Here is a 13,137-nt window from a genome sequence, read left to right on the forward strand (position 1 = left end):
CAGGACATTGTGGTTACATTTCATTTTCGAAGGAAATGTCCCAGAAAAAAATCAATAAAGTTCCCTATATGTTTAGGGATCAATACTAAAACTTTGTGCACGAATATCAGCTCCAGACAAAGTATGTATCATGTGTTTGTTTTCCGAATTGCCTTTCTGAAAGCGCTTCTTGGCACTCTGTAAGGCTAATGTTTTCACTGATGCTGCCTTCACACGCTACCAGAATGATCATAAATAGGAATGTGGTAGTTAATTGCATATGAAAGCAATGTGAAGTCAACCGCTTGAATTTATTAAGCTCATAATCACAAGTGGGACTTTTTGAGAAAGTTTCTGCCAGCACACAATAGCACAATGAGACCAACTATGTCATTATTTTTATCACACTATGCTCACTGTCTGTGTAATTCATTACGCATTTATTATGCACAGTACAATCAGATGACTGACTTTTAAATAAATTTCAGTTTGAATATGTAAGGCTGAACACTGCTACTGAGAGTTTCTGACATTTTCAGTGCGTGATATTGTCCTTTTTTGATTTTGGCGGCTCTTGAAGCTCCGCCCTCTTCTGAAAAGGGGGCGGGGAACACCAACTCATTTGGATTTAAAGGGACAAACACTCTGGGGATAGCAAAGACTTTTTACATTTTGTAAAAAGGGGCATAATAGGTCACCTTTAAGATATTTTTGAGGAAATACAAGAACTTTCTGATCCTGCATAGACTGTGATGCAACTACCATGTTCAAGACCCAGAAAGGCAGTAAGGACATCGATAAAATATTCTATGTGACATCAGTAAACAAGGTGCAACGCATCCAGATTCTATGTCAGAACACCAGCTCCTGCGTCAGCAGCACATAAACTATCCTCTACTATTCTCGTAGCTTTATAAAATTAGTATTGAACCACTGATGACACATGGACTATTTTAATGATGTCAGTACTACCTTTCTAGGTCTTAAACGTGGTAGTTGCGTTGCTGTCTATGCAGAGTCAGAAAGTTTTCAGATTTCATCAAAAACATCTTAATTTGTGTTTCAAAGATGAACAAAGGTCTTATGCTTTGGAACGACATGAGGGTGAGTAATTAATGACAGAATTTTCATTTTTGGGTGAACTATCCCTTTAAGGATCAGTCCAAATGAAAGTAAGCAACTGAATCCATTCACTGATGACAGAACTGACAAATCAGAAACAAGAATTCCAGAGAGTCACAATAATAGTAATTTCCAGCATATCACTTAATAAATTTGTTGCTGTGTTATAAAAAAGGGAGCTATACTCGATCACCACTCAAGTTGGTGCTAATGCTGTAATCTTGCTTTTGTATAAGGTAATTATTATAGCCATTCTCTTTCATTTCAAGGCTGAATTATAATTAAATTAAAATCACCAGGAGGATAATTAAATTGTTTTGAACCTCGATTTGGATAAAAGCATCTACTAAAAGAATAAATGTAAATGTACATTACAAGAAGTAGATTTAACAGCTCAGTTATCTACATGAAAACATAATGCTTTGAAACATTAATATCTGTTCAGCACCAAAACATCACACCGCACAATCCCACAGATCTCATGCACTAGGAATTTCAAGGCAACCAAATGTGGTGCAAATCCTCTGATTTCCCATCTGGCCACAAATCAATGGCTGCAGATCAGGTCTGCCATAAAATAGGTCACTAGAGCAATTTATTGTTGTTCCCATGACTACTATGCAACCACTATAATGCATGAATGAATTGACAGAAAATACATTTGTGTTAACTAAAAAAGAGCAAACAAATGGCAAACGTGCAGATACCAACAATAACAAAAAACGTAAAAATCACTTGGAAAAAAAACTAAATAGCTTTAAAATCAGAATCACATTTGTATTTGCTGTCAGCATGTGGTCTTATGTGTTGGCAAATATACTCATTGTTTCCAGAGCCATCAATAAAAAGCAGTGATGAAATTCCTCAACACTGTCGTAATCTTTGCTAGGACTTTACACAAAATGGTACCCAAAATGACAAAAGAATAGAAAATGAATAAATAAACAATACAAGAGTTATTAAAGAGAAACTATTGTATTCAATAATACAGTGCAGTTGTAACTCCTTGTTTTATTTGCTTGGAGCGTACAATGCAAACAACAGAGCATATTATGAGCAAATGGCGAGAAGCGTGGACATCTTTTATTCATATTTTTTGTGTTCTAAAGACAGGAATGACTAAGCAGTGGGTGTACATGAGTGTCAGTGTGTTGTTAAGGAGGTATTCCACTGACCCAGACTACCAAAGAGGAGTTTGACTAAAAACATTCTGATCATTCTGACCAACATAAGACCATGAAATATGCAAGCTTCTGTCCTGTTTTGTCTACGGTTCCCTTTAATACTTTAAGCTCCACCTCAGGCATCAAATGAGTGAATCGGGTCTATAGTTGGATGGGTTTTGCTGCAGTGCAGAATATTACTGCACATCTCTGTGCAAGGGATTTATTCTATGCCCATGTAAATGAAGCACTAACTGCAGTATCAGTCACTGGGGACTTCTCCCTTAAGCTCTCAGGGACATTTTTGCTTTTTTTGCCAAAAAGGATTATCAGTGCGCCATTACTCCATGCTGGGATAAAACAGACAATCTCTTCACTAGATTGCTCTGTGTAAAACAAAACAAGCAATAAACAAGAAGCGAGCTTACATGCAAGCTCCAGCTGAAATCACCATAAATATTGTTTGGAAAAAAATGGAAATTCCAAAGACAAATTGAGTAAATAAAATGCCGTCTATGAGTATGCATGCCAGCAGCTTGTCGATTAGGCAGTCTATACATCTACCCTGCCATCTGGTCCTCATGATGAGAATGTACGAGCACAGTGCCATGGAAACCATTATCAAGATGGAGAGGCTTTGTATGGAATGCAGTATTGGGGCAAAGGTGTTGTGGACAAAATGGAGTGGAGGATGGTGAAAATGTAGAAGATTACACAATTAATGAGTGGAGATACAATAATGGTGTGTTATTTGATATCCTAAGAGCAAACTACTGTTTGAGCACTCCTGTTGTTCAAACAATAGAACAAGGTGATTGTGATGTTAAGGTCGTGGGTTTGATTCCAAGGAAACCCATGATCTGATAATTGGTAACCTCAAATTCAATGAAAGTCAGTTTGGATGAAAGTATCTGTCGAATGCATGAATATAAATGTAAAACCAGAGGATAGACAGGAAACCAGGACAGCTGAATTTCACATATTTACATGTGTTGCTCTCAAGGCTACAGAGCATATGCAAATTAATACAGTATGTGCTACTGTAATATAACACCACAGATATTTGAATAAACTAACAATAGACTGTTGAATATCTGATGAAAGAACATATATTTGAAACTGTTTGCCATAGACAGCTGGTCTGTTCCAAAACCTAGTGAGCTGTCTAGGGAGGCAGGATTTAAGGTATCACACACGTGTTCTTTGCCGACAAGGAAATCCCAGAACTCACTGTTACGACAGCAGATGAGGCAAGAGAAAAAATAAGTTCACTTGCAGCATAAAAAATTCCTGATAATTTACTCACCCCCATGTCATTCAAGACGTTCATATCTTTCTGTCTTCAAGTCGCAAAAGAAATTAAGGTTTTTGAGCATTTCTCTCCATAGTGGACGTCAATGGTGGCCAACAGGTTAAAGGTCCAAATTGCAGTTTCAAAGCAGCTTAAAAGTGCTCTACATGATCCCAGACGAGGAAGGGTCTTATCTAGCAAAACGATCAGTCATTTTGGTAAAACAATAAAAACTTACCAACTTTTTAACCACAAATGTTCGTCTTGCACCAGCCCGACCTCACGCATTACGTAGTCATGTTGAAAAGGTCGCACGTGATGTAGACGGAAGTACCAACCCAGCGTTCACAAAGCGAACTTGCAAAGCAAGTCAAACGCCCTTTACAAAAAAAAGGTAAAACAACTATGTTGGGCGTTTTTGAAGTTGGAGGGGAATATAGGATGGAGTTTTTCGCTCTACTCTACCTTTTTGAACTGGAGTACACAGATGAAAAACTAACCACGCATGACCTTTCCAACATGATTATGTGTGTGAAGTTGCACTTGTGCACTGAGTTAGTGCAAAATGAGCATTTGTGGTTATATACTTTTTTTTAGGAAATGGCCAATTGTTTCACTAGATAAGACCCTTATTCCTTGGCTGGGATCATTTAGAGCCCTTGAAGCTGCATTGAAACTGCAATTTGGATCTTCAACCTATTGGAAACCATTGATGTCCACTACATGGAGAAAAATCCTGGAATGTTTTCCTCAAAAACCTTCTTCTGAAAGTGAACTTCACCTCCAAGGTGTCTGTTATAGTGTAATTATACAATTAGTATAATTATGCATAATTATACAATATTAATTAATAACAGATTCTTACTATAGGGTTTGGCTTAGGGTTAATTTCTTGTAATTATGCATCTCTTACTGTTATTACTATAGTAAGTATATGTACATTAACACAATCACTAACATAGTGTGTTAACTAAGCATATTTCATTCAACACTAAAAGGCATTGTGAATAATAGATTAGTGTGATTAAAAATAATTGATTCATTGATTATTATTTAGTTGACCTCTATTGTAAGCCGAGTTTCCTTTGCAGAGTGCTATCATTGTGAGTCGCTGCTCTAAATTGATTATCTATGAGGTTTCAAGACAGTTAGGAAGCTGCCATAAAGGTCATTCACACAGAACACATTTTGCATTTAAATTCTAGAGACAAATTTGTTACAAAAGTTAAAAGAACTTCGATTTTAGAATAGCGCAACATGCATCAAGTTTACATTTATGATCAAATATTTTACAGTGTAGAAAAAAAACTGGAATGCAAATCACATTCTGTGTCAATCTCCCTTTAGCTGGCAGCTCTCTCTGTAGGCAGGAAGCAACGAGCTTTTGGAACAGAACTGAAGATGACTCACTAAAACAAAAGCGTTTCACTTTGTGCAGCTGAAAGTGCTGACTCCAGTGAAACTGCTAAACACCTGGCAGCTCGAAAACACAGGTGAAACTATATGCCTCAATGTCAAAAGCTACGCTTACATGAACCTAAATAATCAATTTAAAGTCTGACTGATGGCTCAATTAGACTAAAAATTCTTCAATTCGATTGCATTGAAAGAGGTGGTGTAGATCCGAAATAATCTGATCAACAGGACAAAATTAAGCATGTCAACACCGGGTATTTTCCGGGTATTTTCTCAATCCGATTTAAAAATACCATGGAGGTGCAGTGCTGCAAAGTTTACGTAAGCTTTACGTATATTATAATGCACCTGCAAACGAACATGTGAATCAGATTGCAATGTTTAGGTTTCATATAAATAGAACTTTCAGAACTTGAAATTAGAAATTTAGAAAAAATAGTAAATGTAAACACACCAAGTGTGTTGACTAAAAAGTGCAATAAAAATCTTCTGTCATCTGAGCTCTAGCCTGATGGTTAGTGCATGTGTTCTGAAACGTAGCACGATGCCGCTTATATGGAGCGATTCAATTTCATGTCATCTGTCATCTCATCTGTCATTTCTCCATCCCATTTACTTCTTTCTCCCTAACATTCCTGTGTCTTCCAACACTGAATAAAATGAGAGAGGAAATCCTTTGGATTCCAGATTATGCTTTCAAAGGCCAAAAAACATGCAGAGCTGCCAAACTGAGACACCACGGAGGAGTCTCTCCAGATCCCCAGAAACATCATTAGCTATAACCACTAATGGGCTCTTTACACCACCCAGCCTGAGCTTTCTGTTTGTTTCCTTAACACCCTCGCTTTAAAAAATACGGTCAGCCTACCCATGTGCATTATTCAGAGCGCTGTTCATTCACCTCCCATTCATTCCGCCTTACAATGGCTCCTATCACTACCCTAGACATTGCTAATTCATGGTGGTGACATTCATGTCTCCCAGAGTCATTCGGGGATCACCATGACTTTCTTGGCCGTTAAAACAGTGCGTCAATAAAGAGTGGGTTCTGTGGCAGAGCGAGAGGAAGCCCCTTCATCCGCCTGCAGAGCTCTCTGTTGTCTTGGCAAGTCAGGTGTTCACTGGCCCATGTGTAAGTAGGTTAATCCTTTCTCTCTATCTCACTCTTTCTGCTCCTGGAACCACTGCTCAGGAGAATAACCTCTCCTTGTTACATGAACTATTCTTAGAACATCACAAATCTCTGATCCACAGAGGATGAGAGATGCTGGCATGACTTGTGGGATTTCTTTGGGAAGCACAACTGGCTGTTCCCGAGTCTTACGTTTCCTTCTCCAAAACATCAAAGTGTGCAAATAACGCATTTTCACGACTACGGATGGAACTAAAAGAGCGAGCTTGATGCATAAATTATTTAATATCTCACATGATGAAATAAACAAGCTGATGCTTTGGTCTGACACCCCCAAATGACACCATTATAGGCTGTTGTAGATCATGTGATTTAAAGGCATTCATTAAAGACAAAAACATATTAAAACTGCTTTCAAGTAAAGGATATGCTGATTCCTAAATCCCGTTTTACCACTCCGCTAGTCCATGCTCATCTATGAACATAATAAAGTACAGACATCTAGGTCATGGGGACCATTAGCCCATCTGTCTTCGCTTATGTTCCAGTGCATTTGTTGCTTTTTACTAATTAACTGAGGTTGATCTAATCACAGCTGCACGTGTATGAGGTGGTTTACAATCTCTGGATATCCCCTATTTATTCATCAAATGCATAAAGGAATTTATTGTTGATGAAAACAAAACATAATTAATGTGTATTTGTATGGTAATTATACCTAAGCATAATGAAGACCTGTACAAAACAGTATTTATTTATTTATTGTTTTTTTAGAGGTCCACTGTAGTGCTTTAAAACATTCTGCGTTATTTGTTGACATAATATTAACTGAAACAGGAAAAGAGGGCGGGACATATCAAGCAGCCCCGCCCCCTTTTTTAATAGCCAATAGCGTTTTGTTTATATTAGCTTAAGCCAGAGCCGTTGAGCTCGGTAAAGACACATTTGACAGCGTATGACAGCCACAATCTCATCCATATCACAATACAAATGGATCCAATGTATTTTATGGTCTGCGCTGGTTTGCGCATATGATTCGCTCCGTGCTATCGTGTCTTTAACGCAGTGTGTGCGCGCTGCGGCCGTTAGTGTGACACAGCATGAAACCAGACTTCTTTTGCCCCAATGGAAAGAATATTTACACTGAATCGTTACCTATCCCCTATATGGTGCACTATGTGCCATTCACCATAGAGAAAATACAAATTCTGTGAAAAAGTGACCAATTTCAGCTGCAGCGTCTGTTTATAGTGTAGGGGGCGGGAGAGAGCATTTGATTAGACAGAAAGTTTGATGAGAAGCTGAAGTGCAGGGTGATGTCATCAAAATCATTGTGCCATATTGACGGACGTTTTGAATACATAGGCTATATCTTGTAAATGCCAAAAACCTTTTATTTTGATTTCATGTGGGACTTTAAATAAATATGTTATAAACTTTTTTTATATATTAACAATCAATATTATGAATAATAACTGTCAATGTTATGGCTGGTCATGTGATGTCAACATGGCAGCGACCATTAAGGGGTGACCCCCTCCATGTATAACACAACAGCTTTTTCTATAAGACTGATATCATATTTCTCAAAAGAGTTGTTTTTAACAGCGAAAAAATAGGGAATGCACGTTTAATACTTAAGGCTGTAATTTTATTAGACAAATAAAATCCCATTAAGTCATATGTGACCCTGGACCACAAAACCAGTCTTAAGTCACTGGGGTATATTTGTAGCAATAGCCAAAAATACACTGTGTGGGTCAGAATTATTGATTTTTATTTTATGGCAAAAATCATTAGGAAATTAAGTAAAAATCATGTTCCATGAAGATATTTTGTCAATTTCCTACTGTAAATATATCAAAACATAATTTTTGATTAGTAATATGCATTGTTAAGATTTTTTGGCACCCTCAGATTCCATATATTAAAATAGTTGTATCTCGGCCAAATATTGCCCTATCATAACATAACCATACATTAATGGAAAGCTTATTTATTCAGCTTTCAGATGATGTATTGATCTCAATTTTGAAAAATTGACCCTTTTGTGGTCCATGGTCACATATTAGGTTCTCAACATTCACTATGCATCCACGGCCTCGATGACATCACGGAGTTCTTCTTAAAGAGAATTGCGCCAACATTCCAAATTATGACGTTTTCTCTTGTGAGGAAACAGTCAGTTGGCGGAGCACATAATCAATAAAACAAAATTAAATCCAACTGACCTTCTCGCATAAATGTAATTCTAGAAAACTATAATAGCGCATTACAATAGACCACGTTATTAAAATAAAAATGAGCATCCGTTATTTAAATTAAATACGCACAGATCAACATAAAATAGCCTCAAGCGCAATTAAAAAACAGAAACTGTTACATAAATAATGCAAACTATGTAACAGGTATAACAGCTAACAATAGATAATTCCATACACTGTTTATCAGCGCCGCATTCTGTGAACTGTAAATCCATATCTACCGAACTACAATCAACCCAACTGGGAAAAACCGGAGCTTCAAAAGACAGAGAGAGATAGAGAGAGTCAAGGAGAATTTAGAGGTTGTAGGACAGAAATGCGCGATAAGTGTGTTCAGAGTGGATCCTCCATTGGACTGGGACCGTTATTCGTGTCTTGCACAATAGTACGAGTTGAGCCTCCCTCATATAAGAGTGACAGAGCGGCCTTACCTCTTCCAGAACATTGACCGTGTTCCGACAGCTCTGCAAGCGGGTGGTGAAGCTTGATGTCGTGGGGGAATTGTAATCCTCCGTCGTCTCCGAGAGAAACTCGGACACGGAGATCTGATCCGGCATCCTTGCAAACACGGTCGCCCGATAAAAATGGAGGGGAGAAAAATCACAATAGCACCATGAATTAGACAGGGGTGGTCAGAAACGGAGCGATGTCTCTCTCTGTTTGGGTAAGGTTGAATGGTAAGGCAATGCGTAAAATGAAAAGAAACGGAGCCAAATGTGTGGCAGTGGCTTTTTCTTCACTGACTGTGCAGTTCCCGTCCCTGGAGAGGGTCGTTGTGTGTAATTTCCACGTCTTTCCTCTTCCCTTGTCTTAATTATCCACTTGCATCTACATAAAACGGTTCAGACTCCTCTCCTTGTTCTCCCAATGTAAGATGTAAGATGCTGGTTTAAAATGCCCTCATTCCACAACCTAGCTTTAAAATAGACTGATATTTGGAGTATTTCCTTCAATTATTGCTGTTCCGGTTTCGGAAGCGGTTTCATTCTGTTTTCCCTTTCTCTTTCCTCCGTTTTCCCCCCCGTCCTGACGGTCCGAGCTCCCTGACACCAGCGCGTGCACGCACGCTCATCTCCTCCCACCATTGATGACGGGATAAACAAGAGGACAAACTGCGCATGCGCCAGAATGCAATGGAGAGGGCTTTACTTTTACCGCTTTAGAACAGATCACATATGAAAGAAATTAAGAAATGAATAAAATAAATAACTAAATGTGTATAGGTCAAATAACAATAAATACGGAATTAAATAAAGGCAAAAAATATATTATTGATGAATGCATTAGTGAATTAATACAATTCAGGACTAGCAAAAATAAAAATAATGGTTCCAATGTATTTATGAAGAAATGTTTAAGAAGCAATCACATAAAGGCAAGCTAAAAATAGCTTTAGATGGTATGACAGTCAGTCATACACTACCAGTCGAAAGTTTTTGAACATTTTGAACAAGATTTTTAATGTTTTTAATGTAAGGCTCACCACAGCAAAAACAGTAACATTTTGAAATATTTTTACTATTTACATTTCTGAAGGATCATGTGACACTGAAGACTGAAGTAATGGTGCTGAAAATGTAGCACTGATCACAGGAATAAATTACTTAAAATTAGGGCTGTCAAACGATTAATCGCGATTAATCGCATACAAAATAAAAGTTTGAGTTTGTCTAATATATGTGTGTGTACTGTGTGGAATTATTATGTTTATATAAATACACACAAACTAATGTGTATATTTAAGAGAAATATGTTTTTATGTACAAAATATTTTTATTTATAGATAATATAAATTATATAAAAATTATAATAAATACATATACTTGTAAATATTTCTTAAATATATACATGAATGTGTTTGTATTTATATATACATAATAATTACACACAGTACACACATATAAATTAGGCAAACTCAAACTTTTATTTTGTATGCGATTAATCATGATTAATCGTTTGACAGCCCTACTTAAAATATATTCAGATAGAAAGCAGTTATTTTAGATAGTAAAAATATTCACAATATTACTGCTTTTGTTGCATTTTGGATAAAAAAATACAGACTTGGTGAGCTTTAAAAAACATTGAAAATCAAAAGGATCATAAATCATAAAAATTAAAAAGTGTATGTGTATTATGCTGCTATAACAACCATGTAAGCACGTAACTAGTGTCTAATTGTCTCAGATTCACCAGTTTTGCTTTGTGGGAACAGTTTCTCTTTGTAATATTATTTCACATTATTTGGACATTTCACAACTGCAACAAGAGGGGGCATCCATAAAGGCTGTTGCCCGGGGCCTCACAGGACCACAATCTGTCCTTGCGGGCATGAAATGATTTAGGAGGTCAGGCAGTTCTTTGATTAAACTTAAACATTGTTAAATCACTCTGCTGTAAACTGAGAAGTGCATAGACTGATGTGCAGAATAAACTCAGTGGAAGCACATCTGATGTGCAGATGGAATATTTAGTGGTACAGTGCATAAAAAAGAGCAGTGCATTTTTCAACTCACCGACTCCATAAAGAATCCCTGGAGGAAAAACTAGATAAACGCGAGGATGAGGACCTCATGGCTCTGTAGTCACCTCAGCAAAACAACCTTGAGCTAAGACAAAAAAGTGTTATTATCAGAGAGTAGAGCTAGATAATCAACTCAATACATTGGATCCCTGTTGGAAAATCCAGCTTTAGCTAGTAGCTGGTTTCTAGCTGTTCCAAGCTGGTTAGGACCACCATCAAAACCAGCATCTTAAACTGGTCATCTGTTTTTGAAACATGTTAGTTGGCCAGTCTTAAACTAGCTAGAAACCAGCTACCATGTTCCAAAACACATCGTCCAGTTTTTCCAGAGAATTAAACATGTCAATAATTAAGTCTGATTGTCATCTTTCTTGGGAAAAATACCATCTTTAGAAAAAGTGCGCCGTTTTCTAAAGTTTCTATTTGCTGCTGCCATCACATTTATCTAAAACAAATTTTGCCACTCAGGGAAAAATAACCACGCCTTATAACTTACCGACACAGCTGCGGTTTCACTCCGTATTAACAGCTTCAAAAGTAATTGCAAAGTAAATTGTGCGTAGAGCTCCGTGTTTCCAAGTGGCACCATATTCACCGCATTGTGCTCAATCCAGCGCGCGGACATTACGGGCTGAAATCACATGCCGCTACAGTTACAATGAGCTGGAATGCGCGCATTGATCTGCCCCATCTGGAGCTGCTGGACAGGAAGCGAAAATCAAGCATGTGGGCCGGAGGGGGCCGGAGGAGGGAATCCTGCACAGGACCACAACTAATGGCAGGAACTGGGAACGCTTAACTTTTAAATGGAAATCTGATACCGCTGGCGAAATGAACGCGTTATGCAGTATTAAATTCAGCCTCAGTGACAGAAATGACGGTCTCGATCTTTGAGAAAACATCATGCTGATCGCTGTCAGAAAGTAATGCGCATCAAAGTATATTAAGGTCATCGGAAACACAAAAATAGATGTTTTACATACTAAAAAAAGAGGTTTAACATATATACACTACCAAGTTTTTGAACAGTAAGATTTTTTAATGTTTTTTAAAGAAGTCCCTTCTGCTCACCAAGCCTGCATTTATTTGATTAAAAGTACAGCAAAAAATAAATAAATTGAAATATTTTTTATTATTTAAAACGGTTTTCTATATGAATATATTTTAAAATGTAATTTATTCCTGTGATTTCAAAGCTGAAATTTTTATTATCGTTACTCCGGTCACAAGATCCTTCAGAAATCATTCTAATATTCTGTGCACTCAACTGTTTAAAATAATAATAACAATAATAATAAATGTTTCTTGAACAGAAAATCAGCATATTAGAATGCTTTTTGAAGGATCATGTAACACTGAAGACTGGAGTTATGATGCTGAAAATTTAGCTTTGATCACCGGAATAAATTACATTTCAAAATATATTAACTTAGAAAGCAGTTATTTTAAATACCAAAAATATTTCACAATATTAGTGTTTTTGCTGTATTTTTGGATCAAATAAATGTAGGCTTGGTGAGCAGAAGAAAATTCTTTAGAAAAAAAAAAAAGTTTTGACTGGTATTTAATTAGTTCCAACTAATTTGGAAACAACTAAACTGCATGTCAAATTAAGTTAAAAGTTAAATTATGTTTAAGATAATGTGCTTTTTGGCAAATATGTTTTAAAATTAAGAAAAAGTTCAAATCAGCATCCTCCATCTCCTTGAGATATATATATGTATATATATATTTTATAAAAGATTTTCTTTAAAACTTTACGTATTTTTCTATAAATAGTCATAGAAACTAAAATATATTAATACCTAGGCCTATAACAGGAAAACAAATCCTTACATTTTTTTAAAATAACTTAAGGCAGTAACAATTTAAACAATATTATATATGAACTTAAGTTTAGTTATTCTTTTTAATAGTCAATTTTTAACCATTTATTAAATTTTTGGGTCATCAGTCATCTAAGCTTGGTAAATTTTGGAGTTACTTGAGCTGATTATTCACTAAAAACTTCCACAAATCATGTTTTTATTCCATTTCAAGTCTAATTTTGACTTATCAAAGTGGTTATATCTAAGTGTGTGAGTTATTTACTTACTTTTTTAATTAGTCTTTCCATTAACGCCATTGCATTGTTCATTCAGACTGATTTGCGAAAGTGCAACACTCTCAAACTTAAGAGGCGGGATTAATCGCATGAACCAATCACAGCCGACCATAGCCAGTCATATCCAATCATATCACGATGC

At 36.6% G+C, this 13,137-nt stretch overlaps 1 protein-coding gene across 2 annotated transcripts in view; it reads right to left on the reverse strand.

The window, feature by feature from the left end:
• asap1a (ArfGAP with SH3 domain, ankyrin repeat and PH domain 1a) overlaps positions 1-11,580 on the reverse strand; it is a 59,759-nt gene extending 48,179 nt beyond the window's left edge. For both annotated transcript variants that reach the window (XM_051131604.1, XM_051131596.1), the window contains exons 1-3: positions 11,388-11,580; positions 10,884-10,976; positions 8,799-8,925 (exon numbers count right to left, since the gene is read on the reverse strand). In XM_051131604.1, the coding sequence (XP_050987561.1) occupies positions 8,799-8,925; positions 10,884-10,942 (186 nt within the window). In that variant the 5' untranslated portion in view covers positions 10,943-10,976; positions 11,388-11,580. The remainder of the gene's footprint in view (positions 1-8,798; positions 8,926-10,883; positions 10,977-11,387) is intronic.
• Between the last annotated feature and the right edge of the window lie 1,557 nt (positions 11,581-13,137).

This window comes from Labeo rohita, chromosome 2, assembly GCF_022985175.1.
Source record: "Labeo rohita strain BAU-BD-2019 chromosome 2, IGBB_LRoh.1.0, whole genome shotgun sequence".
Classification (NCBI taxonomy): Eukaryota; Metazoa; Chordata; class Actinopteri; order Cypriniformes; family Cyprinidae; genus Labeo; species Labeo rohita.